Source organism: Alosa pseudoharengus, unplaced genomic scaffold (assembly GCF_046254945.1).
Source record: "Alosa pseudoharengus isolate Yale_2024_CS ecotype anadromous, Long Island Sound unplaced genomic scaffold, YU_APseudo_1.1 YU_APseudo_1.1_scf_5, whole genome shotgun sequence".
Taxonomy (NCBI): domain Eukaryota; kingdom Metazoa; phylum Chordata; class Actinopteri; order Clupeiformes; family Clupeidae; genus Alosa; species Alosa pseudoharengus.
The window spans coordinates 6,068,379-6,094,456 of NW_027468837.1; the positions used below are offsets into that span (position 1 = coordinate 6,068,379).

Here is a 26,078-nt window from a genome sequence, read left to right on the forward strand (position 1 = left end):
GAAACATGCACAATGCTTTTTCATAAATTCCATGTTGTCTGAAGGACAGTGAGTGGTCGTCTGTGCCCAGGTACTTAAAGAACTCGACCTGTTCCACTGCCTTCTCCTATAGCCTGAGTGGTTTGAAGAGAGGGTGTGGGGTGTCAGGCGTTCAGCTCTCCCCACAAAGCTCACTGGTCTTGCTATTCCAGGAGCTCTCCTTGAACCAAAGGACCACAGTGTTTTTATGTACTGCCTGAATATGGGCAGGGAGTGCTCGTATGTAAGGTTGGCCACTAAGGCCATGTCATTAGCTTATTTGAAAAGTGACATTCCATTGTTGCTGTAGGTGATTTCATTTGTGTATGTGGAGAAGAATGGGTGACCAGACATAACCCTGTGGGACCCCAGTATTTTAAACAGTGTTGCTAGATTTAAAAGACATAGCCCTGTGGGACCCCAGTATTTTAAACAGTGTTGCTAGATTTAAAAGACATAGCCCTGTGGGACCCCAGTATTTAAAACGGTGTTGCTAGATTTAAAAGACATAGCCCTGTGGGACCCCAGTATTTAAAACAGTGTTGCTATATTTAACTAGTTCACTTTGACATGTTGGAGTCTGTCCTTTAAAAAGGTCTTATAACAACAATGTTGTGTTGACTTTTAGTTCAGGGAGGCAATGTGTTGATGTTTACTGTGTTAAAAGCAGATGGAAAGTAAAAATGTGGCATCCTTAACACAGTAAAATTCCAAGAGTTAAAATGACAGAGTAGACTGTTATTGACTCTAATAGAGTTACATTTACTACAGTTGGAGTAAAATGTACTCTAGCATATTAGTTAAAAAACAGAGTTAAAATCACAAGAGTTAATCATCCACCCCATTTTCTCATTTGGACGCCATTTTAGAAATTTTTTTGGGAGATGTCTGCCTAATTATTATTTGGATATTATTCATAAAAAATCGTGTTTTTCTTCTGGTTAATTCCAAAGTCATTCGGTAGCTTTAAGATTTTTTTCTGGACTAGGCTACTAAAAAATTACTTGCAAGTTTGTAGGCTAGCATGTGCTACAGTAAAATAGGCAAATACTGCTAAGCTATCACCCATAAACCAGGCTATAAACGGAGTCTCTGTTATCAAGCCTATTGCTGTTCACAAAGAATAGTCAAAGCGAACAAACATTATAATAATAATAATTATTATTATTGTATGTTTGTTACATGCAATTGTGTAAGGGCTCAGACAAATTACTAACTGGCGAAACGTGCCCTCTGGTATCTCACGTCAGAGACGAACGTTAGTAGCTTATCACCCACTTCCTTCCATTTGAGACTGCAGCGACGCGACGGAGCCTGATTAGAAGAATCTCTCTGTTGCAGTTGAAGGTGAGTAGATGTTCATCTAAAATACACTTACTAGAGATTTATTTCACATGTTCCGTAGTATGCCGCGAAAATGATAAATGATAAGTGGTGACGCGAAAGAGGAGTGTAAACTGAACGTAAATGTATGGTCAAGATATCGTTCTGAAATGTGTTGACCTTCAGGGGCTAACGTTAACGTTAAGTTAACTGCTAACGAAGGTTGAAAGTTAACATGAACGTTAACGTTACCTCTGTGTAACATGAGGTACATGTCAATTCGTGCTCCTGTATTGTACAATGCTATACGTTTTTTTATCATGTTAATATTTACTCAACCAAATATGATACCAGTATAATCGTCTTTAATGGTTAACATTGACTTGGTTAGCCTATCAGCCAACGTAGCTCTCATTGGCAGCTTAGCATAATGCAAATCAGATATCAAATAAAGGCTATGGTTAGCTTAATGAGGTAACAGTTACTGTTGTTAGCTACTTAACATTAACAGTCATTAATAGGGCAAATTAGCTTAAAGGTCATGCTCTACTAAAAAGCTTGTTTCACGTAAAGCAGGCATCCATAAGCATGAATTTGGCCTTCACAAGTTGGTTATTTCAAAACTAGCTGCATTAATTTACTATCAAGGACATGTGTTGATTGCTGAATGTGCATCATTGATAGCATAGAAGACACGTGTTCAGTGCAAAGTGCCAACAGGTGCACGTGCCACATTTACTAGTTTAGTCAGTGTCACTGAGAGTTGTTACCTGGTTTGTTTTAAGAAAGTGTTTTAAAAGTAGTGTTGATTTTGTCTGAATGTTTGATTTTATGTTTTTTCAGGATGTTGGTGAAAGTTAAATACCAGGCAGACCAGATACATTTAAAATGGTGGAAACTGATGCCACTCTAGAGGATTTCTTTAACCAAGGTACTGATTTATTCAATTGTTGCATTGTTTAAGTCTATTGTCAGGTTTTTTTTGTAATGTTCTGTTAATTTTTATTTTAGTGTTCATGAAATTTGATATTGAAGCCAAACACCAAGCTGGGCTAAAATGTATGATGAGTTTGGTACAGAAGATTGACAACTATGTGTCTGAAGATGTGGTGAAGGATCCAAATTGTGGTGTATTAAAGCTGAAGCCTGCAGAAGATGATGGTGAGTTGTATTATGGAATGTAGTTAAAACTTGGTACAAGTTTTGTGAATATATCAACAGCGGTTGCAACACATTGTTTTGATGGAATGCCACTCTGTGGGGTTTGTGGATGTTGATTATGTCCGTCTTTGAGCCTATTTAGTGTTTAAAAATCTCAGTCATCAAAGACTACATGACATACAGCCGTCACAGGTACTGGACATGACTATATTACTGATTTATTCTGTCCTCTGCTTTGTAGTAGATGCATTATGTGATTCAGATGACACCACTGCCTTGTCTCCAAATAAGCCCAAGGGAGATGATGGGGTAGAGCAAGTAAGTGGCATTTTTTCCCTTGTTAAATATTGGTAAAATCTTTATGCTGCCCATTAACACAAAGGTAACCTAAACTGAAACCCACACTGAGGTATTTTTTTTTTCTTCAAAAAAATTCCACACATCAGATCTGTGCAAAATGATCTTTTTATTCTAGATTTCGGTCATAGACCCTCTTCAGGAATCCTGAAAAAGGCCTATGACCAAAAGCTATATAAAAAGATAATTTTGCACAGATGCGAGTGTGTGGATTTGTCATGCTGTGCTTGACTTTTGACTTTAAATCCCAGTATCTCAACCACCAGATGAACAGTATTTTTTGTTTCTTTTAAATGATTGAACTTGAAATGAAACCATTTCATAAGTATTTCTGCATACAAATTGTAATGAATCTGTTTAAGATCAAATACATTGTTTACAGTGCACTGAATTTCACATTGATCTCCATTTCTCAAGGTCACCGAGAACTGTCGGTACAGGGAAAAAACAAAAAACAAAAAAACAATCGGATTCACTTAGCTCGAGATGCTGCAGCCACGAAGCTACTGCGCTACACTCTAGGGGCATGTTCCTGAGCCCCAATGTTCATGACCCCAGAGTGTAGCGCTGTAGCTGCACAGTCGCTTTAGCTGCTGGCTGTAGCAACTCGAGCTATGTAAAACCGATTGTTTTCGTTTTACATACTCGGTGATCCAAGAAATGGAGATCTATTTGGAAAATCGCTGGATTTCCCCTTAATGCTGTAACTCACCCTACTTTATACTGTTTTATAGGAACATTTCTATGATCCAGCCAGCGGATCAGGGTACCTGGCCTGACGCATTAAAACAATTCAGAGGAAAGCCTCAGGAACCACAAAGTCCAGCACACAATGAACATAATGGAGGACCAGCTTCTGAAGATGTGCCCGAGCCAGTCCTGAATGAAGAACAGCTGAGAGAGGCGGTATCTCTAATGAAGCATTCTTCTGATGAAGAAGTTGTGCGGCTGAAGGTGAACGTTTGATTATCGTCAGAAAAAATGGTCCATGACCCTCAATCACCTCATATGCTTGCAACATTCTCTCGATTTGTGGATGTAATGGATCAGATTGAGCAAGACTGTTACTGTTTGGTGAGATTTCAGCGAAGCTTTTTGAGAGGTGGTCAACTATGTTCAAAGAGAAGACTATTAAACAGAGTAAAGGTCTTTCTTCCTCCAGCATCGAACTGCAAAAAAGGATCCAGGTAGCAGAATCACCACATGGGCTGTGTCCCGGTAGAACACTCAGGTTAAAGTATGGTGAGACTGGGTGTTTCAGGGACATTTTCTGGCTTTTAGAAAACATTTGGAAAGGTTACATGAGTATAGCGTTAATAATGTTCATGTTTTGGAAAATAACTGTAGTGAACACACAAGTAATGATTTGGCGGTAGATTTTGATACAGTGGTTCCTGTTATGCATTCTGCTGTACATGAGATACAGGTTGAGGAAACTATTCAGTTTTTTGAGTGATAAGCAAAGTGTTGAGGAAATGAATCATACTTTAAGTCATCTTAAATCTCTTCTAGGCCCCATCCATTGGATCATGCCTTAGGTATGAGCTACACCAGGCGCGTAACTGAAGCGATCTGTTCGCGACGCGTAAAATTCATTTTTTTCAAACGTACGCGCCGCTATCACATCTGGTGTAGCTACCTCCATTGATTATAGTGCCAGCTAATTGTTGCAGCAGACGCTATGCGAACGTAAAGCTTCAGTTACGCGCCTGGTGTAGCTTCACTGTTAGAATGTGTGGACTTAAACATGTCTGTGATGCTAGAATGTTTCAGTACAGACTGTAGAGTGAGTAAAATTGGTATGTAAGCTAATGTATCACTAACAACAACTTGATATTATGTTCTAGTGGCTTTGTTCCATTTGATGCCAAATGTGTTGTACTGTACATGCATTTACAAAAGGAAATATATTGTATATTGATACATTAACATAATATTTTGTAATAAATATTTTTTCAATAATTTGTCTATGTCCTTCAGATTTTGTAGAACTTGATAAAGGGTAAATAAAGACAAGCAAAATGGTGACTCTAGCAAGAGTAGCTGGGAATAAACTCTGAATAGAGATAAACTAAGATTACCCCATTAAGAGTTAAGATGACTCTGGAAAGAGTTGTTGGCTTATAGAGTAGATTTTTCTTTACTCCCTGTGGAGTTTATCTTGGTGATTTTCCAACTCTCTATAGAGTAAATTTAACTCTGAAAAATGTGCTCTAGGAGAAGAGTCAAATTTACTCTCTGTGGGGTGGGACCAATGGGTCTCTATGACAGAGTCAGAATCGACTCTATTAGAGTCGAAAACAACTCTGTCAATTTTACTGTGTTAACTCCTGGTTAGGAAAACTGGAGTAATATAAGATACATGAGATACACTTTATTGTCCCCAAAGGGACATTTTTTATTGGACTGTGCTGTTCAGGCTCTCTCCATGGTGGTAAGTTCTTCAGTGACCACCCTCTCCGTGCATTTGCAGAGGATCGAGGTTAGCGCCACAGGCCTGGTATCATTCAGAGGCGCACCTTGTCAACAGGCAAGGCAGGCAACTGCTTGGAGCCCTGAGCCACCCCCGACCTGGTCTCAGCGCGTTTGCTGGTGGGTCAAACGAGAATTTCGTCCATGGAGATTGAATGATGTATTTTGCGTGCTCCTGTCCTGTTGTACAAACAGTACATCTGTACATATGTAGGGCCCTATGCTATGGCCTTATAATCAGTGGATCTGTGTTCAAAAGAGTTCCAGGAATCCGCACATAGGCTACTTTGGTAAACGTCAATCGAGGATGCAGTGATGACGGATCAACATCGGAGTTAGGCATTTAGACTACTCAATTAAGTAGGCTAATGTTAATTGCCAGAAAGATTGAACATGGTTTGCTACATCTATACGACAGTAAACTTCAGCTAGCTAGGGACAGTTACAACTAGTTAAGCAAAGAGATGGTTATGTTTGTATTAGGGCTGTCAGCCATAACATGTTAATCGTGATGCAGTAAGGACCAAGCATACGTGTTAATTTTTTAGAACCCGATTGACGCAAAGTACATCACAAAACATACCAGAAGTGGGGCTTTCCAACGAGACTACGCACTTGCCTGTACAATGAAAATAAAAAAAATCATGAAATTAAATCAAATTGCATCATATTTACAGTCTATACTTCTCTGCGTTCACCTGCGCACCCACTACTCTCGTTTGAATTACTCGCAAACCCGTGATCGCATAGATATGGCAAGCATATCAGATGAAAGAGGAGACACAGAGCTATCATTTGACAGACAAAGTGACAGCAAAATAATAACTTCATATAGTTGGACTTACCCCACGTTTTTGTCTTTTTTTGTGGCAAAGCATGTTTAGAATCCAACGCTATCGTGTGTTTCTATGGCAAAGCATGTTCATAATCCGGTTTTGAGATCCTAGCAAATTCCTGCATGGCATCCAATTCAAGGCTCACATTGCATCCCAATTTGTTCAACAAAGAAGCCCCTTTTTTGCCTCTACTTTGTTCATGGCAATGCAGTAAAAAGTTGTTGTACAGCATCATTATGAGTGCCTACACCATAGGCACACACAGGCTAACACGCAAACTCGGGTCAAGTCAGGTCGGATCAGTTCATGTCACAGATATGGAGCGCAGAAAGGTCATTTTTCATCACTAAATAAAAGAAATGACATTTATTTCTGTAAGGCGCACACCACATAATGTCTGTAAATTGCTCAGCCCCAGAGAATCCCTCCACCATGGCAATGATATTGCCAGATTCAGGACAGTCTGCTCTACACACACATGTAAGGCAAGTCGAGCTGCCAGCTTGCAGTGGTGAGATACATGTCAAAATATAAGAATTTGTATAATACGCTTTTTGTATTTTTATTATTTAACATAATAACCTAATGGTGATATAACATAATGGTGATAACACTTGTCGGTAGGGCCCCCTTGGAATTTTTGCTTGGGGCCCCCACAGACTCTAGAATCACCTCTGGTATCATTCATGGCTTTGGCTTGAGGCTTCTTGGGAACAGGGATGATCGTTGTCTCTTTCCATGCCAGGGGAACGAAGTATTCAGGATGAGCTGAAAAAGTTGAGTACACAGTATTCTGCCCTTGAGCCCATTTGGTCCAGGGGCTTTCCTCAGATGTAGCTTGGAGAGGATGGAGGCAATCTCTTTCTCTCTCCTTGTAAAAAACACCATTTTCTTAAGGTTGAGATAGTGTTTCATCTCTCTGGTTACCCAGGGCTTGTTGTTGGAGTATAGCCTGACCTGTTTATTTGGAATGACATGTATGGTCAGATGGAGTCATTGAGTATGTTCGGGTCAAGTAAATGATGAGGACAAAACAACACAGTCATGATTTTGTAGTGCTGCGAGCAAGTCGATCTCACAAACTGTGAAGTTGATGCCCATCTGTTGTTTACAGCCATGCAAAGACTGCCCCCGATTGATTTTACTATTCTGCTAGTGTCTCGATCAAAACCTATAAATGTATATCCATCCAAACTCACTTTAATATCCTCAGACAGCCATGTTTCAGTGGAGCAAAACAAACTTGTGTTCCGGACGGTAATCCAGTAGTCTTGTGTTCCGACCGGTAGTCGCTGTCAACTCATCTAGTTTATTCCACAGAGATGCACATTTGAGAGAAAACAAGCAGGTAATGGGAGCCTACTTCCTCGTCTCCTTAGCCTGTTCTTAATTCTCTCTCTTGATCCTCTTTCGCTCCAAATGCGTTTCTACATCAGACGCTCGGGTGTTACATTCAGTAGAGAGTGTTGGTACTTCCTAGGATGCATGCTGTAGCTCTAGAAGGTCAACCCAGGTATGTAGGAGTTTACATGGGTTGCCGATGTCACCACTGCCTGCCAAATCTAACCCTCCCAAGACAGTTGCAGAACACAAGCAAAACGCAAAGTCAGATGTATCATACTTGTTGGATCGCATATCAATCTCAACAGGATGATAAAACGGAATTATATTTAAATGATTACAACAATTTTGAGTCTCAAACGTTGAGTCGTTTAAACAGAGAAGCGCCTCACTTTATGGCCATAACCTAGTCTTTAGTGAGTGTTGCTGTAAATGACCAAACATTTTCTCTTGTGTCTCCAGCTCGTGGTGAACGCTGCCCTGGGATTCGACACCTTCGTGGTGATGCGGCATGGTCTGAAGCGGCCTCATGGCGAGACGGCCGATTCTAGCCCCTCGTCCGCCTCCAGTGCCTCGGCTTCATCCTCCTCCACACCTGCGGCGCCCTCTCTCCCAGGAGCCTCTCTGTTCTCCAACATCCCCGGCCACCGGCTGGGCTGCTACTTCTGCAATGATGTGGTAGCACCAGGCGATGTGAGTAATGCTGCAGGTCTAGCTCACTGGGAACATTCCCGCACAGGACTCCAAAAAACGCTGCTCGTCCGTTACTGGAACTCTGCACCCAGAACCTTGTCAGGAGAGACACAGACTGTTAATGTGCTGTGGGCCACAGCTGTGAATATGGAATATCATTTCAATAAGAGCTGTACCATAATTAGCGCAGTATTGAGACAAGCACAAGCAATTCAATTGATTTTTCGGTTGCTAAATTAAGCTCTCTATTCAGGAGTTTGTGCACACAGCATTTCAATGCTTTCAAAGTAGGTGAACAGTGCCATTTCATTATTAGATTAGATTTTTAGATTAGATTCAACTTTATTTTTCATTGTGCAGAATACAAGTACAATGACAACGAAATGCAGTTTGCGTCTAACCAGAAGTGCATTAGATGTCAATCAATAAGATAATCATCTCTATTAACTCTAATATGAAACTCAGTTGGAGGTGATTGGGCTATCCTTTTCTGTATTTGTGTTTGCAGTCCACCAGGGACCGGACATTAGACCAGCAGTGCACCGTGAGCAGACCAGGCCTGGCCATGATCGCTGGAGCTCTGGCTGTGGAGATGATGGTGTCCATCCTCCAGCATGCAGAGGGGTAGGCATTCCTCCACTCACCAAAGACGGGCCTCTTAAAAGCAACGGGTCTACCCTATATGACCATTTATGGTGCTGTGAAAAAGAGTTGTTATGAAAAAAGAAAAGGCTTCTAGTGCTCTTGTAGTGTTTGCACACCAATCACAATGCAGCCAAATAGTCATATCACATATTTCCTATGAATAAGAATAATCAATAATAATGATTGAATCAGCATAAACAATCCTTTTTGAAATGATAGTTTCAAGCAGCAAATCGTAACGATTTGCTGCTTGAAACTATCATTTCAAAAATGATTGTTTATGCTGATTCAATCATTTGTAATATTATACTCTAGATGGACAAAAAGTATGGGGTCACTGAAAACCACTTAATCATTGAATTCATATGTTTCATTCAAACCCATTGCTACAGATGTATAAAATCAAGCTCGTAGTCATGCAGTCTGCATTTACAAACATTTGTGAAAAGAATGGGTTCTTCTGACGATCTCAGTGAATACAAACATGGTACTGTCATAGGATGCACAAACCAAGGTTCATAAAGACATGTTTGAGTGAGTTTGGTGTGGAGGAACTTGACTGGCCCACACAGATCCCTGACCTCAACGTCATCGAATACCTCTGGGATAAACTAACGGATGTTGTGAACTAGGCCTTCTTGTCCAGCATCAGTGCTTGACCTCACTGCTGCTCTTCTGGATGAATGGGCAAAAAATCCCACAGACAGACTCCAAAATCTTGTGGAAAGCCTTACCAGAAGACTGGAAGCTGCTGCAGCTGTCCTATGCCTATAGATTTAGAATAGGATTTCATAAATGCTCCTGTAGGTGCAATGGCCAAGTGTCCCCAATACTTCTGTCCATATACCCGTAGTGTATTTACAGTAGGAAATCCATGGAAATGTCATGCTTTTTTTGACATGTGGCAATTAGGAGAGATACTACAATCTCTGTCATTGAGCTAACATAACCATCGCATTCACCGTCAGAAGGGCTATGACAATCAGTGGCAAGTAACAATGATGTGTCAGCAACTGATAGTTGTCTTAAGGGTACGGTGCAGAGACTATAACTGTTTTAAATCATGTCAGGTTGGTAAAATGGTAACATTTGTGACATGGTTATGCCAATCTTGTATGTATGACTTAAGTGTTAGCACAGTTTTCACACTGAGAGCCTTTAGTTCGTTTTAATCAAACCCGAGTGCGTTTGAGCCCTTGTTTTGGTTTGTTCATGTTGGTCGGGATGCAATAATTGCACTCAGGTGCGCACCAAATTGATCGGTCCGAGACTTCCAAAAACAGGTGGTCTTGGTCCGCACCATCTAACAAACTCTGGAACAGTCCTGCTGGTGAGAAAGCCAACTTGAAACAAACAGGTCCAATGGTCTAGTTGTAGTGAATTATGGAAGTTAAGATCACTGGATCATTGGTAAAATTAGGTACATTTAATTTCCTTTTGACTTCATAAATGGCATGCGTGATAAGGTCCTTATAAAATGAAACATGGACAAATGTGGATGCGTGAGGAGATACAAACAATGTTTGATACATGTATGGTCGTCTGAGTAAATCAGATTATTTTCTAGTCACGACTCGTTTCCGAACTCCACAATTTTCCAAAAGTCACAAATGGAAACAATGAGCCAAGATCGCCCCGCAAAACTGTCACTCCAGTGTGTAGCCTACAACGAAATAGCTCGTAATAGCTGGAAGAAACACCTGAGGGAGCTGTCTGCTCAATTCCCACGCATTGTGGTCCGCCTAGAAACAATGCGTGTGTGAAACCGAACTGGACCAAAGTTTGTTTGCAACATTGTACCAATTTATTGCCTGCTGCCGACCAAATAACTGAACTATAAAGCCCTCAATGAATGTCTTGGGGAAAGGTGACACAGCACTATTTTCACTCAGTTTGGTTCAGTCAGGGCTATGGACCTTGAACAGTTTCCCATGACCTCCCGACTGGAGAGAGTCCAGTCTTCATCTGGTTGGCGGGCTGTTGCTGAGCTGCTGCTGGTCTCGGGCTCTGAGCAAAGCCCTTGCAGACTGACAGCCTTGACATGACAAGTGGCACCAGCACATCCACAGCGTCATCAGAGCAACGGTGAATAACAATCAGCTCTCACCAGCTGGAAGATATGCTGCACCAGACAGCTCATCATTTTATTTGCATTCTGTGTTAACTTAGTACTAGCCCAAAAAGGATTTCATGATTAGTTTGTGAAAATTCTGAAATTAAAATTACGAGATTAAAAAGTTATTTTTATTTTGTGAGGCATAGGTACTTTCATCTGTATTTAGTGTGCATGATGCAAGGGTGTTTGCAATTGTGTGTGTTTGTGTTTGTGTTTGTGTTAGTGTGTGTTTGGTTGTGTGTGTGTGTTTTTGTGTTGAGACGGCCTTTGTGAATGGGACCTCCCGTTGCCAAAGATAGAGCTGGTCCCTCACTGAGCGTCTCTCTGGATGCATTAGGCTCTGGGAGGGAAGGCCTCTGCCTGGGCCAGATAAAAGGCTCAGTGGAGAGGAGGCTGAAAGACTAGAGCTGCTGCAAATGGGAGAGAGACGCTTTGCCACAGCGCATTTCATATAGCGCACATCTTTTGAAATGCCATCTGCCACTCTCTCCCATGACCGCTCACGGAAAAGTGGCAATTTATAATCGGCATTAGCGGACAAAGACATGGGCTATTGGCACCGCCTACTCAAACATTCATTCGAGTCGTTCATAGACGTGCCCTTTGACAGTAAATAGTAAATAGTTTGGTGTAGAATCAGCTGTTTGCAGGTCACTTGTGTTGGTCTTAAGGGCAGAGGTAAAGGAAGCCACTTCCACAGATGTGCGGAGGCAGAGGGAACACATGACGGGAAGCTGTGAGCACGTCTGACCTCTCCAGGGCTGTGTTTGTGCCGATGACTCACAGCTCTCTGGAGGGCCTTTGATGCAGGAGCTCTAATGGAAATCAGTCTAGTCCACTTCCCAGTGCTAACAGCACAAGCGGGCTATTAGGCATAAGGGCCTGGACAGGTGTGACCGGTCGTGTTTGTGTGCTGCATAATGAGGTGAAGTGATGGATGACCAGAGTAAATAGTCGGCCCATGTTGGTCTCATCCAGTTTGCTGTGTTGTGGTGCGCAGTAACCTGTTATCCTAGTGGGTGTCCACATGACACAAGATGTCCTTTGGCATTCTGCCCGTTTTTAGCAGTCATTTCAAATTCCAAGATGTGCAAATGAGAGAGGAAACACATACCTGTATTTTGGGTTCATGGTAGCTTTGTAGCCCTGCTCCGAACTCTCCTTATGCAACAGACTCAATGTACAAACACTTTTCTATTCTATGTCTGCTTTAAAAACCAAGAAAAGATTGTGGCACCATATCCAGTTGGACAATTATTTAGCTTCTCTCCTAGCCATAAACAATTATTTAGCTTCTCTGCTAGACATAAACAATTATTTACCTTCTCTCCTAGCCATAAACAATTATTTAGCTTCTCTCCTAGCCATAAACATGATGGCTGCACTGCAACTGTGCTTCAGTGCTCCACCTCTGGCCTGTTGAGAGGATAGAGGAAGAGCACACTTCTCCTCCTCAGAGCCCAGGATCACAAGGGCCAATAGGAATTGATGAGGGTGCTTAAAGTCATCAAGGGCCGATTAACTGGGCCGGGTGTGCAGGGCTGGCGGAGCCGGTGTCATGCCTGAGGTGCTGGTGTGTGTGACGTGCGTGTGTGTGTGTGTGTGTGTGTGTGTGTGTGCTGTGAGAGGGGAAGTCAGGTGAAGGAGGGCGGAGCCTGCGGAGGAGCTTGTGAGGACAGCGAGAGGAGTCACCAGCGTTCACAACAGCCCTGCAGTGCGCTAGCGGCCCACACGGCACAAGCACATCATTTCAATTCACAGTGGATTTCAGTTTCAGTTTCAGTTGCATGCAGAAATGGTTGACGAGGGTCGCTTACCATTTAGCCTGCCGTTTGTTACTTCTCCATTACAATTCACCAGTTCACATTGAAGTCAGGGATGATGCTGGCTCTTTTATTCACATAGAACTCACTGGAACACTCAGCCTGTGGTGTTCAATTGGGAAGTTTTAGGCAGCTGGACTCTGACACCTATCTCTCTGCTGCCTAGTGGCAGGGCAGCCTGAAGGTGAACGCATGGCATGGTGTTCAGTTTGGGACGGGTGGCTCTCTCTCCCCTGAACACTGAGGCATGCAGACATCTCCCACTACTGTTTTAGAACATGTGCTTCTTCTGTCTCTTTGTCCATCCCCCAATTTTTCTCTCCTCAGTGTTTGAACCCTGTCAGTCTGAAATCTCTCTCTCTCTCTCTCTCTTTTCTTTCTTTGCCTGACTTCCTCTTCTCTCTTTTTGGCAGGGGCTACGCAGTGGCCAGCAGCAGTGATGACCGCATGAATGAGCCTCCCACGTCCTTGGGTTTGGTCCCACATCAGGTCAGTCATCTCTCACTCCTCCACACTCCCCACTCCCTGACCCCACACCACATCTCTCACTCCCCCACGCTCCCCACTCTATGAAGTAAGAGAGGCTGAAGAGGTCCACTTCAGTCTGACCAGTGCTCTGCTAGGAGGACTTCTCTGACCATCTCTACTGGTCCATCAGGACCCATAGTCTCTAGTTGGTTCATGCAGCCTCTTGCACTTGTTTCCCAGCAAGTACAAGTGGGACTCAGCACAGCCAATGACAAAAGCAGTTGGTTCACACTGCATTCCATAACTATCCTACCACTACACCCACTTCACTCACACACGCATGCCTATGCAAACGCACACACACACACACACACACACACACACACACACTCACACACACCCACACACACACGCACACTGACAAAAATACATAATTCGGGCCAATTAGCAGTGGAAGCTGCAATCAGGGCGATTGTGACTTGAAATGGCTGCATATCCGGAAGCCTTGAAGAACTTAGAGCATTCTGTCTCTTTCATTAACTTCTGCTCTGGTCCCCTCCTCCTCTCTCTCTCTCTCTCTCTCTCTCTCTCTCTCTCTCGTTCTATCTGCATCTTTGTTTGGCTTAATAGCCTCCTCACGCACATATTTGAGGGAATGGAGCGCATGCCTGCCTGCCGCGCTTAAAGAGCCGGAACGGATCAGCATCAGGCTGAGCATGCGTGTGTGTGTGTGTGTGTGTGTGTGTGTGTGTATGTATATGTATATGTGTGTGGATGTTTATGTGTCTGTGTCTATAGATGTGTTAGCAAGAGCCTGAGTTTGTGTGTGTGTGACTGTTTGTGTGTGTGTATATATTTATGTGTGTGTGTGTGTGTGTGTGTGTGTGTGTGTGTGTGTGTGTGTGTGTGTGTGTGTGTGTGTGTGTGTGTGTGTGTGTGTGTGTGTGTGTGTGTGTGTGTGTGTGTGTGTGTGTGTGTGTGTGTGTGCGTGTGTGTGTGTGTGTGTATATATGTGAGAAATAGATGAAAATAGGCACAATCTCTGTGTCACCTCCTTGCCCTTGGAGAACCACCCATTCTTGCTTTAATCTTCCCAATTTTATCAGTGCAAGACCTCCTGCCTCTTTTGCACAAACGTATACACCTCTCACACACAGGTGTTCCTACACACTGACATCCCTCTTCACCTCCAGACGCCCCCTACACCTCACACCTTCTGCTGGGCTCTGCTGTGGGAGACGGTCCAGCGGTGTAGAACAGGGGCGTTTCAGCTCCCTATGGAAGAGCAGGGCGGACTTGGGGAAAGTCATCTGGATAATCCATGGTGAATGGGTTTCCTGGGAAAGCTCCCTGCTGAGTGCCTGGGTGTCCCACTTTGTTATTTGCCTGGGCTTTATCGTCAGGAAACAAGCGAGCGCTTTTCTGTCCTGTGCTGTGATCCTCTGGAGCCGGCACAAAGGGCGAAGGGGGGGGGAGTAATGATGGTGATGGAGAGAGGGAGACAATGGACACGCACCACTTACTTCCTCTGTTCAGAGCGCATATGCATATCACCTCTCCCGACCGTCACTGACAGAGCAGGAACGGATGTGTGTGCACGTTGGGTTAATCAATGCATATACACAAAGCCACTTCACGTGTGTGAGTTCACTAAGTGTCAGTGAAAGTGGCTGTTTAAATAAGACACATGGCTGTAAGTAGGTCTGTCTGGTGACTACTAACAGGACTGTAGATCAGCGGCTTTCTGGATGTGGAAAGAAGTTTATGTTTTGATTGTGGAAAGAAGTTTATGTTCTGAACAGTCAGCTAGCTGACATGATACAATTCAGTATAATTTTAATTGGTGAATGTGTGATCAGTTACTTAAACAAGTCGTGTTTTTTGTATTCAAAACTCTTGATTCCTGAAATGTTTGGTGGATCATTGTTGTTTAATGTTATATCCACCACATTGTCCTGTTTCCACTTGAAAGTGTTCCGTCATTACGCACCTAAATGCAGTTGGTAGTCCTTCAGATGCCGTCAGCCTCGTGTCTGCCCACTACTTGACCGCCTGCTCCAACGTGGCTGAACGAAAAGTGGCACCAGAAGCGACCTTCCCAGTGCCCACAGCGATGGTGCCGAGGGCACTCGGAGGGCGGGCCGCAGCGGGAGGGCAGGGCTTCATTAGCCGCAGAACAGCACTGTGCGTGTCACAGCGCGCCGGCTGGCCCTTCCAACCGCCCGCCACACTGCCCGCCCAACAACGCTGCCTGGGCTCCACACTTAACCCGATTAATTAGAGTGAGGCATTAGTCAGCGGCGTGGCGCTGTCACCCACGTATGAGAGGGGCATTCAGGCTGGAGATGGGGAAATGTGATGGGGGGGCTGGACGACTTAGACAGCATCCCTCCCTCAGCTTGTCGCAGATTAGCATCACATTCCACGGAGCTGTCTCTTCTGGCGCCTGTTTTTGTGCTGCCATCTTTGCTCAGTGTGTGTGTGTGTGTGTGTGTGTGTGTGTGTGTGTGTGTGGGAGTGTCTCTGACAAGATGGCTCAGTGGAAGGAGATGATTGTGCCTTCATCCATGTGGATGGGAGTGGGGGTGGTGTTTAGCTGTGAAGCCACACTGCCCCCTGGTGTTTATGAAGGAGAATTGCAAATATGAGCCTCTAAAATATGTCCACTTCCCTCACTTCCCCCACTAGCCTCAGCTCTGCTCTTCTCCCCAGGAAAGAAGACAACATGGTGGCCAATGGCCAATTTTTATTAGTAATTAACAATTATATAATATATAAAGACAACGCCATTTTATTTCAAGTGGAGGATTAAAGCAAAAATGAGTGGTTCTCCAAGGGCAAGGAGGTGACGCAGAGATTGTGCCTCTGCGAAATCTCTTCAGGGAGGCTATTTCCATTTCAAATATGCACGCACGCACGCACGTACGCGTAAACACACATATTACGTCTTTTATCTTCCTCTGGGGAGCTTCTTTTAATTTGCCTTTCAATGGAGATAAAGCTGCTTGAGTGAGCAGAGGGAGACGTGTTAGCGGGCTAAGTTTGGAGGATCCGCTCAGCTGCTCCGCTCCAGAGAGGCCACAGCACGGCAGCCTAATTGAAGGCAGAGGAGGCTTTGATTCACCTGCTGTGCAAGCATCATGGGAAGATGCTGATGAGTAGATTTAGCTAGAAAGACAGTTAATGTACTACATTTGGATTGAAGCATATTTTATATATCTGCAGTGTGCAGAGTGAAGTAATGTGTATGGCATATAAAGAGAATAGAAAGGTGTTATATATGTTATTAACAGCAGGGGGTGCTGTGGTCAACCATTTCTTTCCATATGCAGAATTTGTGTCACCCTAAAGAAGACTTCTCTCTGTATTCTTTTCATACTGCAGATCCGAGGATTTCTGTCCCGATTTGACAACGTCCTTCCTGCAAGTCTGGCCTTTGACAAGTGTACCGCCTGCTCACCGATAGTAAGTCATGCCCCAACTGCGTAACATGCTCCAGTGAAACGCTCGATGATTGAAACATAAACATTGGGCCTGAAATAGCCGATGTCATAACACACAGTCTCCTCCTGTGCAGCCCAAGCTCATTACAAGGCTGATTGCTTACACATGGCACACTCTCTATCTTGTCATGCTTGTGCTCAGTAGTCAACCCTACTGTCCTCCTAGTAGTGCACTGCACACGCACACGTGTTCTACTGCATGTTGGACTTCTCCCTCACATTCTTACATCCCACTTCAGACTCTGCAGAAAATTCCCCTCGTGGAGCAGCATGGCTTTTGAATGCCATGGATTTTCTGCAGAGTGACTGAATGCGGAGATGAATGCATGGCGTTCGGAGGGGAAATTAGAGAGCGTCTTGGGGTAAAGCAAAGGCCATATGGTCCCAATCAGGCCACAGTTGGTCGTTGATGTCACTGTCGTATGTGAACAATTAAATGGCGGACAGAAGTGTTTTTTCCCTGGGGACCTGGTGCTGTCGAAGGGCCTGAGTTCTATAAATCACAGAGGGAAGCCACTTAATCTCTTCAGCATGTGTGGATGTGATCTCTCTCTCTCTTTCTCTCTTGCTCTCTTTCACTCACTCTCTTCACTGTCCCTCCCTCTCTCTTCCCCTCTCATTTTTCTCAACTGTCTTTCATGCCCTCTTGCACTCTTCATCTCTCTTTCTCTTCTCTCTCTCTTTCTCTCTCTCTTTCTCTCTCTCTCTTTCTCTCTCTCTCTCTCTCTCTCTCTCTGTCTCTCTCTGTCTGTTCTCCTCAGCCACAGGGACAATAGCCTTCCCAGCAAGGCCCTGTTGTATTCATGGCACACTGTTTTGATTGGTTGTTGAGGGTTAGAGTGTGCCAGCCAGGCCAGAGGCATTAAACTAGGAGCAAACCCACAGCTCAGTTGACCTCCATGACTGTCTGTGCTTTAAACTAGGAGCAAACCCACAGCTCAGTTGACCTCCATGACTGTCTGTGCTTTAAACTAGGAGCAAACCCACAGCTCAGTTGACCTCCATGACTGTCTGTGCTTTAAACTAGGACCAAACCCACAGCTCAGTTGACCTCCATGACTGTCTGTGCTTTAAACTAGGAGCAAACCCACAGCTCAGTTGACCTCCATGACTGTCTGTGCTTTAAACTAGGAGCAAACCCACAGCTCAGTTGACCTCCATGACTGTCTGTGCTTTAAACTAGGACCAAACCCACAGTTCAGTTGACATCCATGACTCTTGTCTGTGCTTTCCTTCGACTCGCTCCCCATCTCCCTACCTCTTTAGCATTTCCACTCCCATCCCCTCTCCAGCATTCCCACTCCCATCACCTCTTTAGCAGTCCCACTCCCATCACCTCTCCCACTCCCATCCCCTCTCCAGCATTCCCACTCCCATCACCTCTTTAGCATTCCCACTCCCATCACCTCTCCCACTCCCATCCCCTCTCCAGCATTCCCACTCCCATCAACTCTTTAGCATTCCCACTCCTATCACCTCTCCCACTCCCATCACCTCTCCAGCATTCCCTCTCCCATCACCTTCGACATTCCCACTCCCATCACCTCTCCAGCTCCGCCTCCCTGTCCCCCACACACATTCAAGTGCTCTTCCGTAGACTCTTGACATACATCAGCACAAATACTGGCCTGGGTTTCCCCATGCTGCCTTGAGCGGTTTTATTCGCGCTGCTAGGCAGCCTGGATTCCATGGACCCGATTTTCACCTCAACAAAGGAACCAATCACAGAACGGAGGGGGGACAGCAAGACGATGACGACACACCGAAGCAGTTATGAGTTACGTACAGACGCATTTGATAGGCATTCGTAGCACCCAATAAACGTCTCTGGGCGTTCGTAAACCACGTCTTCTATATGAGAAAATGAATGTGTAGTTCCCAGACCCCATCTCAATGAGATGAGGTCTGGCGTTAGCCAGGCTACACAAACACTGAAAGATCACCTAAACTTATTTGTAGTTGTATTATACCATGGTTGAAAAGGGTGTCGTTTAAAAAGTGATATACTACACCTATAAAATTATTATGACGTTGCTTGACAACACCTGAGTTAGTCCGCTCAGCTGTCAATCAACATTCAACATTCCACAGCGTTGCGATAAACAGCTGAAAAAACTAACGATTTTAACTCTAAAACTCATTTAGTATTAATAGATTTCATATTTATTTATTTCGTAAGTGACCATGGTATAAACGGGATAATGCCCTTCGATGCATCCATTATCAGAAATAAATGCTAAATGCCTCCGCTTCGCGTCGGACGGTTCACGCCTCCGCGTCGTCCATTTATTTCTGATAATGGACACCTCGTCGGGCATTATCCCTTACTTCATGGTCTGTTTTCTCTCACTATCTTCAGCTCTCTCACTGTTGTTTCATGTGTTGTTCTCTCTCTCTCTCGCTCTCTCTCTCTCTCTTTCTCTTTCTCTTTCTCTCTCTCCCTCTCTCTGTCAGTGGTGCTGAATGCGTCCTTTGTAGTCATATGAAAGGGTCATAAAAGCTTTAGATGTGGCACTAGATGGCACTTTCATGTGTGAATGGTGAGTGGTGAGGTGAGCAGCACACCTCTGACCCCCGGGCTGCTTCATGACCCCGGCCTTCGCACCCGCCACTCGCACCCCACACTGAGAACCCACGTTCTCATCCCTAGCTCACAACCCACGCTCTCAACCCTAGCTCACAACCCACGCTCTCAACCCTAGCTCACAACCCACGCTCTCAACCCTAGCTCACAACCCACGCTCTCAACCCTAGCTCACAACCCACGCTCTCAACCCTAGCTCACAACCCACGCTCTCAACCCTAGCTCACAACCCACGCTCTCAACCCTAGCTCACAACCCACGCTCTCAACCCTAGCTCACAACCCACTCTCTGAACCCTAGCTCACAACCCACGCTCTCAACCCACGCTCTCAACCCTAGCTCACAACCCACGCTCTCAACCTACGCTCACAACCCACGCTCACAACCCACGCTTACAACCCACGTTCTCTACTACACGTTCTCAACCCACGCTCACAGCTTCATGCTGAGAGGAACATAGAGCTTCATAACAGTGGACTGGGTCTTCCTCTCAGGCTCCTGTTCCTAGGCAGCTTGTGTAAGAATGATAGTAAGTACCTGGGGTTGCATTCAGCAGTTTAATGCATATTTGAAATTCTGAATAGAAGCACCTAATATTTGCATCTAAGCATCTAAGTCAAATGAGAAATTGTTTTGCTAGAGAAGTAATTCCTGATTCACATTGACCTCATTGGACTAATAGCTGGTCTAATGAGAGTTTTGTGTGTGAGACGGCGAACTGATTTATTTTATTATTCAACAAGCTCTGGCCATGACTCACAAACATATTAGCAGAAGTCAAATACAGATTTGTCAAATACTCCATGTATTTTAGCACAATTGTGTTAGTTCTTCTCAAAGTTGTCAGGTGGTGCTGGCTTCATTGTGAGAGTCCATTTTGCCGGCTGTGAGTTTGTGGCCCTATCGTCTGTGTCTCACATCCTGGGAGCATATATATCACCACAACACTGCTCCACGCTCAGCTATGTGGGACCAGGAAACCATGGAAACAAAACAATTCGCCTCTCAGCAGAGAGCCTGTAAATTTCAGCTTGTTTCTCATTTTCACTCTCTGTCTCTGTCTCTGTCTCTCTCTCTTTCTGTCTCGCTTCACCTCTGTGTGTCACCCCACCACCACCCCACCCTCACCCCCCCCCCCCCAAACGAAAAACGGCTGAAACAACATCTCTCGAAAATAAACAGGGCTGTGAATGTTGTTGCAGATCTCTTTTTAAAAAAATTATAATGCTTTTCTGTGGAGCCGACCTGCGCCCAGCGTGCATGGGGGGTGGACGTAGTCCTGGCTATTCTGTATCTGGAGCACTTGAAGTGCTGCCAATTTGACAGCTAGTGTCCAGCTTGTCCACTGGCCTATTTGAAGCCTCCAGCAGCCCTGTGCCTGGGTGGTGTGGGCGGCCGTGAGCCCAGGTCTCCGGTCCTCAGTTGGCGTTGCTTTAGAAGGGCTAATGACTGCTCTCTTGACAAGACAGCTTCAAAGGGCCATTTTGAACGTTCCAATTTTTCTCTGTGTTTTTTTTTTAACCTCCTCCAGTTTTCCTGTCTCTATTTCTCGCTGTCTCCTTCACGAAACAGTTGTGGAAGGGAAGTTATGAGAGGCTAAAGGCGGACCACATCTAACTCTGTGTGTGCCATACTGTATGCAAACCAGATGTGCTTTTCTCCCCCCCCCCCCCCCGCTCCTCCTCTTGCTCCACTTTCACAACCCCCATCCCCCTCTGTGTCACAGTTGCCATGGTTTAATAGGACCGCATCAATCAAAAAGCACTGACTTCGGAAGGGGGGATCCACTTCTGGAAAACATAATGAAATCTTGTAAAAAGTTGCTCTCACACCCATTGCTATGTTTCAAAAAGGAGGGAGGGAGGGAAGTACGTCGTTTGCACAGGTTCCAAATATTCAAAAGCATAATATTAAGCATATATACGAAGGGGAAGAACAAACAAGGAACAAATACACAGACCCAGAAAGTTCCAAAAGTTCCACAACAGTGTTCTTTTTTTCTCTCTCCCCTGCTCCCCCCCCCCCCCCTTTCTCTCTCTCCTGTCTGGGACACTAAAAGCAGACGCCATTTAACTCAGTAATGTATTCCTCCTATGTTGGGGATGGAGGGTCTTTTATCTGCTATAGAGAGAATAGAGTGATAATGGGCCGTGCTGGGGGAGAGGGAGGAAGTCTGTTAGAGATGAGGCACACTAGGGCTCCACCCGGACATGCAGTGGTGCCAGATGTCTGCAGCAGCTCCCGATGGCTTTTGTGAAGAGTGAAAAGTGATCCGACCTTCTCACCCGCCCCCCACCCACTCCCCTCGCTACCACTCACACACAAAAGCTTTAGGTTTCACCTGAGCTACAGTATGGCATCAACCTAAACTGCTGCCGTTGGTTTCTGAGTAGCTGAGAATGGTGTGTTTTGTGGACCAACTCATTTTAAAAGCTGTATTTCTCTCTGATAAAATAGTTTTGGATAAGATGACTTATCTCACTGACATAGTTGCAATTCACACATCACAGGCAGGTTATTAAACAGAGCAATGTCAGCATTTTCTGTGTATTTTCTGTGTCATGAGTATTATGTAATAGTAAATATTTCATACTAATCAGTTCTGGATGGCAGCTACTGTAGCTGTGAGGGATTCTCCTCTGGGATTGTAATGAAATATCTTCACTTATACAACTGTTTATGACTATCCTTCTGACTCAGTGTCTGTTGTTGCTGCCCTGTGCTGAACTGCAGGTTCTTGATCATTATGAGCGAGAGGGCTTCCAGTTCCTGTCCAAGGTCTTCAATTCCTCCCACTCCTTCCTGGAAGACCTGACCGGGCTCACGCTGCTGCACCAGGAAACGCAGGCCGCTGAGGTGAGAGCCTCTCCTCCCTCCCTTTCTCCCTCCCTCCCTCCCTCGCTTCCCTCCCCTGCCCTCCCCCAGCTGGCTGGTCCTTGGTTGAACCACTCTGTCCATCAGTTGATGTGCCATTGCATCCCCTGGCGTCTGTCTCCCCACATCCTGCATTCTATCACTTTACTGATCTTAAACGTCACCTTCTTATCGTGTCCTCTTTCAAAACAGCCTTGTAGACTTCCTTTCTAAATTTACCTCAGCAGGCCTACTGTTAGAGCAAGAGGCTTATTTCACACCTAGGTCTGAACCACAGGGGACACAGCACACTTATTGATAAACATAACACATCTTCACAGAATCTGGACATTACTACTGGTACAAGAGTGTATTATCCATCATTCCTTCATCATCCAGCATACCCCAAAAAACAGGAAAACTTGGAGTACTAAGTAGTACAACAAGACTTCTTAATGAAAACCCTTCACATCACAACATTTTCAATTATTATTGCCTATGTCTGTCAGCAGGAAATTCAATCTGGCAATGGACTGTGTTAGAGCTGTGACCGATCAACTCCTTTCCATAGCGCCTTAGTTCAATTCTAAACAACAATTTAGTTGTGTTTTGTGAAAGTAATAGGTAAGATAACCCAGAATTATGTGAGGGGATGTTAACTTAATCATGGCAGCCCATCAATGCCAGCAGTGTCATGGCCACATGATGTAGTTCTGTACTTTTGGTGCATTTACAAACAAGTCGTTCGCTTTTGGTGGGAACCCTAGCTGATGCAGAGATCATCTGCATCAGTAGACTGCAGGATGTCGGAAATGAACAGGATTTTCTTTTTTCTGTGTGTGGGCAAGCTCTCCAGATTGTAGTGTTTGTTTAGAGATGAGTGAGTGATGATTCAAGCCTGTTAACACCAGGATCCAGAATCAGGGAAGGGGCCCCTCGGTTTGGAGCCGCTTTTCCTTTCTCCAAACATGACCTCGTCAGAGCTAAGAAATAACACTGCAGAGATTTCCATGAGTGGCCGGGGTCTGGGCTGTTTTGAGCATGGAGATTAATGGCCAGGAACTGTTTTCAGGATCACTTTTTAAACAGGTCTTCACTGCCAGATGGATCTTTAAAAGTGGTCCAGTTCTGAATTCACATCTCAGAAGGTGAAATTAATTTTCCTCAGATTTTGGGGCATTGAATCAGAAGGTGTCTTTTGGAGGCACTGAGAAAATGCCATGTTCAGTACCATTACATTAGCTTGGTAGATCCCGCACAGAGAGGCAAAATGATTATTTGAGGCAGTAGAGTGAGAAGCCAAAGTCCGCTCAGTCAGAAGTGTGGAAACATGAAGCGCCTGCTAGTGGCTCCAGCTTTGGCGTATATGACTCAGAGGGGTAAATCCCACAGTAGATGAACGAGTGAAGTACTCGGCTTTCTCAGAGCGAGATATGAAGGACAAAAACTTTAGCAATTTGTGGAATGACAGTTGTGTCCATATCCCCTTATTCATGCAAAGCTAGAGAATGGCACTGCTGTACTTTCTCACCATATGTGCACCTACATGTATGATTTAGACATTCTTGGCAGGAACTGTCCACATTTGGTTTCTTTTGGAACATTTTGTGTTTTTTTAACGACAGCCAGAGCGTTGGTATATGGCCTCAGCAGGACTCTTCTGACAAATAAGGCTCTGGAGAGCTTTCTGAGACTGTGGGAAAGTCCCACGTCAGTGCTGGTCTCGCCCCCTCAGTGGTGGAGCAGTTTGGGGGAACCTTCCAGATTTGTGCTGCCAGGCTCATTGTCCCTTGGTTGGTTTGAAACACAGTACATTTCAATAACTACTAGGTACTTTTTTCATTTCTGCGTGGGTGTCTTTTTTTCCAACTGTACACACAATGAACCATTTGAACAAGTCTTTTTTGACTTAGTCCACAAGTAAACATACAATTGAACTGCGGTTTTTAAATGATTGTTTTCTGTGTTGAGTAAGAAACTCTAAACTTAGGCACATATTAAACCCAAACGTTATGGCATCATGACTACATGTTTTCATCATAATTATTAGTAATCTCATATCTTAATATTTGATTGTTCTTTTTGTGGTTTATCAAAATTTGTCATATTTGAGTCAATGGTAACATTTGCTTTATGTGGATGACCTGTTTGTGTTACACATTGGCTAACTGGTTATCTCCAGTTTTAGGTCAATGCTGGTATAAAAAAATTCTTCATTTTCAATTTCATGCAATACACAAATTATGTTTGTACTGTATTATCATGCAGTAACAAGTTTATGGATTGCATGTATAAAATCAAATAAATAGTTATAATATATATATATATATATGGATTAACATTGACAATGTCTCTCAAAATATGTTGACTATGGAGGCATGTAAATATTACTAAATAAATACAGTACATTCTAATAATGGAAAAAAATAAGTTTTTATTAAACATGTCCCAGGCCACAAGATGTATGGCTCAGTTCACTTAGCAGGAGTGTAATATAGTGTGATTAAAGTCACTCTTAATATGTGTTTAAGCTTATTTTAGTCATGCTGGGAATTGAAGAGCTGGTTTTATGTGGTGGATAGAGTTTTTGGAATGTTCTTTAATAAATGTTGGCCATTCTTTATATTGAGGTTTTCTGGCTTCAACTAAATGGTTTGGGTTCTGTTCCATCTTAGCATTAGTGTAGCTTTGCAGTCACACATAGGCAGAGACCATGGTAGACAGGGAGACGAGAGCTAGCGATAGCCAGTGCTGACTGATTCTTGTAAGTAGGCCTCAACTCGCTCTTTGTCTCAACGTTGGTATGAAGGACACCTTTGTCTCCTCTAAGTTCCCATGTGAGAGTTCAGTTTTCCCATAGTCCTCCGCCTAAGCAGGTGGTTCCATATCCTCTAAGCTCCACACAACAGATTTATAGTTGTCTTCTTTGGTCCTGAAATACACATTTCTGTCAGATTGTGTAGTATGTCTGGTCTGGAATAAGCTCAGAAGTGCTTCATTGTTTCATTGTTCCTTTTCAGAGACATACTCTTGGTCTGTTTCAATGAATCACCAGGAAACTGAAAGCTAAAAAGTTTGTTTTGAATTATGCTTATTCATTTCTTTTCAGTCATTGCAACTTCCATCAGAAATACAGAACAATTCATTTTGTAGATGTATGTTATTATAGCTTGTAACTTCTCAAAATTAAACGGTATACAAGATCTTTCAGAGTTGCTTTCTCATCAAATAAATAATAAATAATAACCTGCATTAAGTAACAATTTTCAATAATAAATTGGTTTTTATTACAGAATGTATAAGTATAAGTGTAAGTATATATACTTTTTTGATCCCGTGATGGAAATTTGGTCTCTGCATTTAACCCAATCGGCACACAGTGAACACACAGTGAGGTGAAGCACACACTAATCCCGGCGCAGTGAGCTGCCTGCTACATCGGCGGCACTCGGGGAGCAGTGAGGGATTAGGTGCCTTGCTCAAGGGCACTTCAGCCGCGGCCCACTGGTTGGGGCTCGAACCTGCAACCCTCCGGTTACACTGCCCCCAAATATGGGCCAGGAACTCGGTGGCACTTGGTTGTTGTTGGCTCCTCATGTTAGTTAGCAGAGTGGGAATGGACGGCTGCTCTAAAGACTTGTGCCCTGGTGGGTCCTGCCCTCTTGCTGAGCCTCAGGAAACACAACACACATAGACTGGGAGGAAATGAGTGTCTGAACAGGATGCTTCGCCTACTTTGCTGCTACACAGTACACTCAGGAGCACACAAACCTATGTGACACACACACACACACACACACACACACACACACACACACGGACACAGACACAGACACTCACTGGCTCGTGGTACCTGGAATTGTGTTCTCATTTCTATGGCAAAAG

The 26,078-nt window shown here is 44.2% G+C and overlaps 1 protein-coding gene across 3 annotated transcripts in view; it reads left to right on the top strand.

Annotated features, from left to right (window-relative positions):
- The window catches only part of atg7 (ATG7 autophagy related 7 homolog (S. cerevisiae)), a 61,163-nt gene that overhangs the window by 14,958 nt on the left and 20,127 nt on the right, over nucleotides 1-26,078 (top strand). For all 3 annotated transcript variants that reach the window (XM_076268565.1, XM_076268564.1, XM_076268567.1), the window contains 5 exons: nucleotides 7,971-8,201; nucleotides 8,710-8,825; nucleotides 13,199-13,274; nucleotides 16,638-16,718; nucleotides 22,074-22,196. In XM_076268565.1, coding sequence (XP_076124680.1) covers nucleotides 7,971-8,201; nucleotides 8,710-8,825; nucleotides 13,199-13,274; nucleotides 16,638-16,718; nucleotides 22,074-22,196 — 627 coding nt within the window. The remainder of the gene's footprint in view (nucleotides 1-7,970; nucleotides 8,202-8,709; nucleotides 8,826-13,198; nucleotides 13,275-16,637; nucleotides 16,719-22,073; nucleotides 22,197-26,078) is intronic.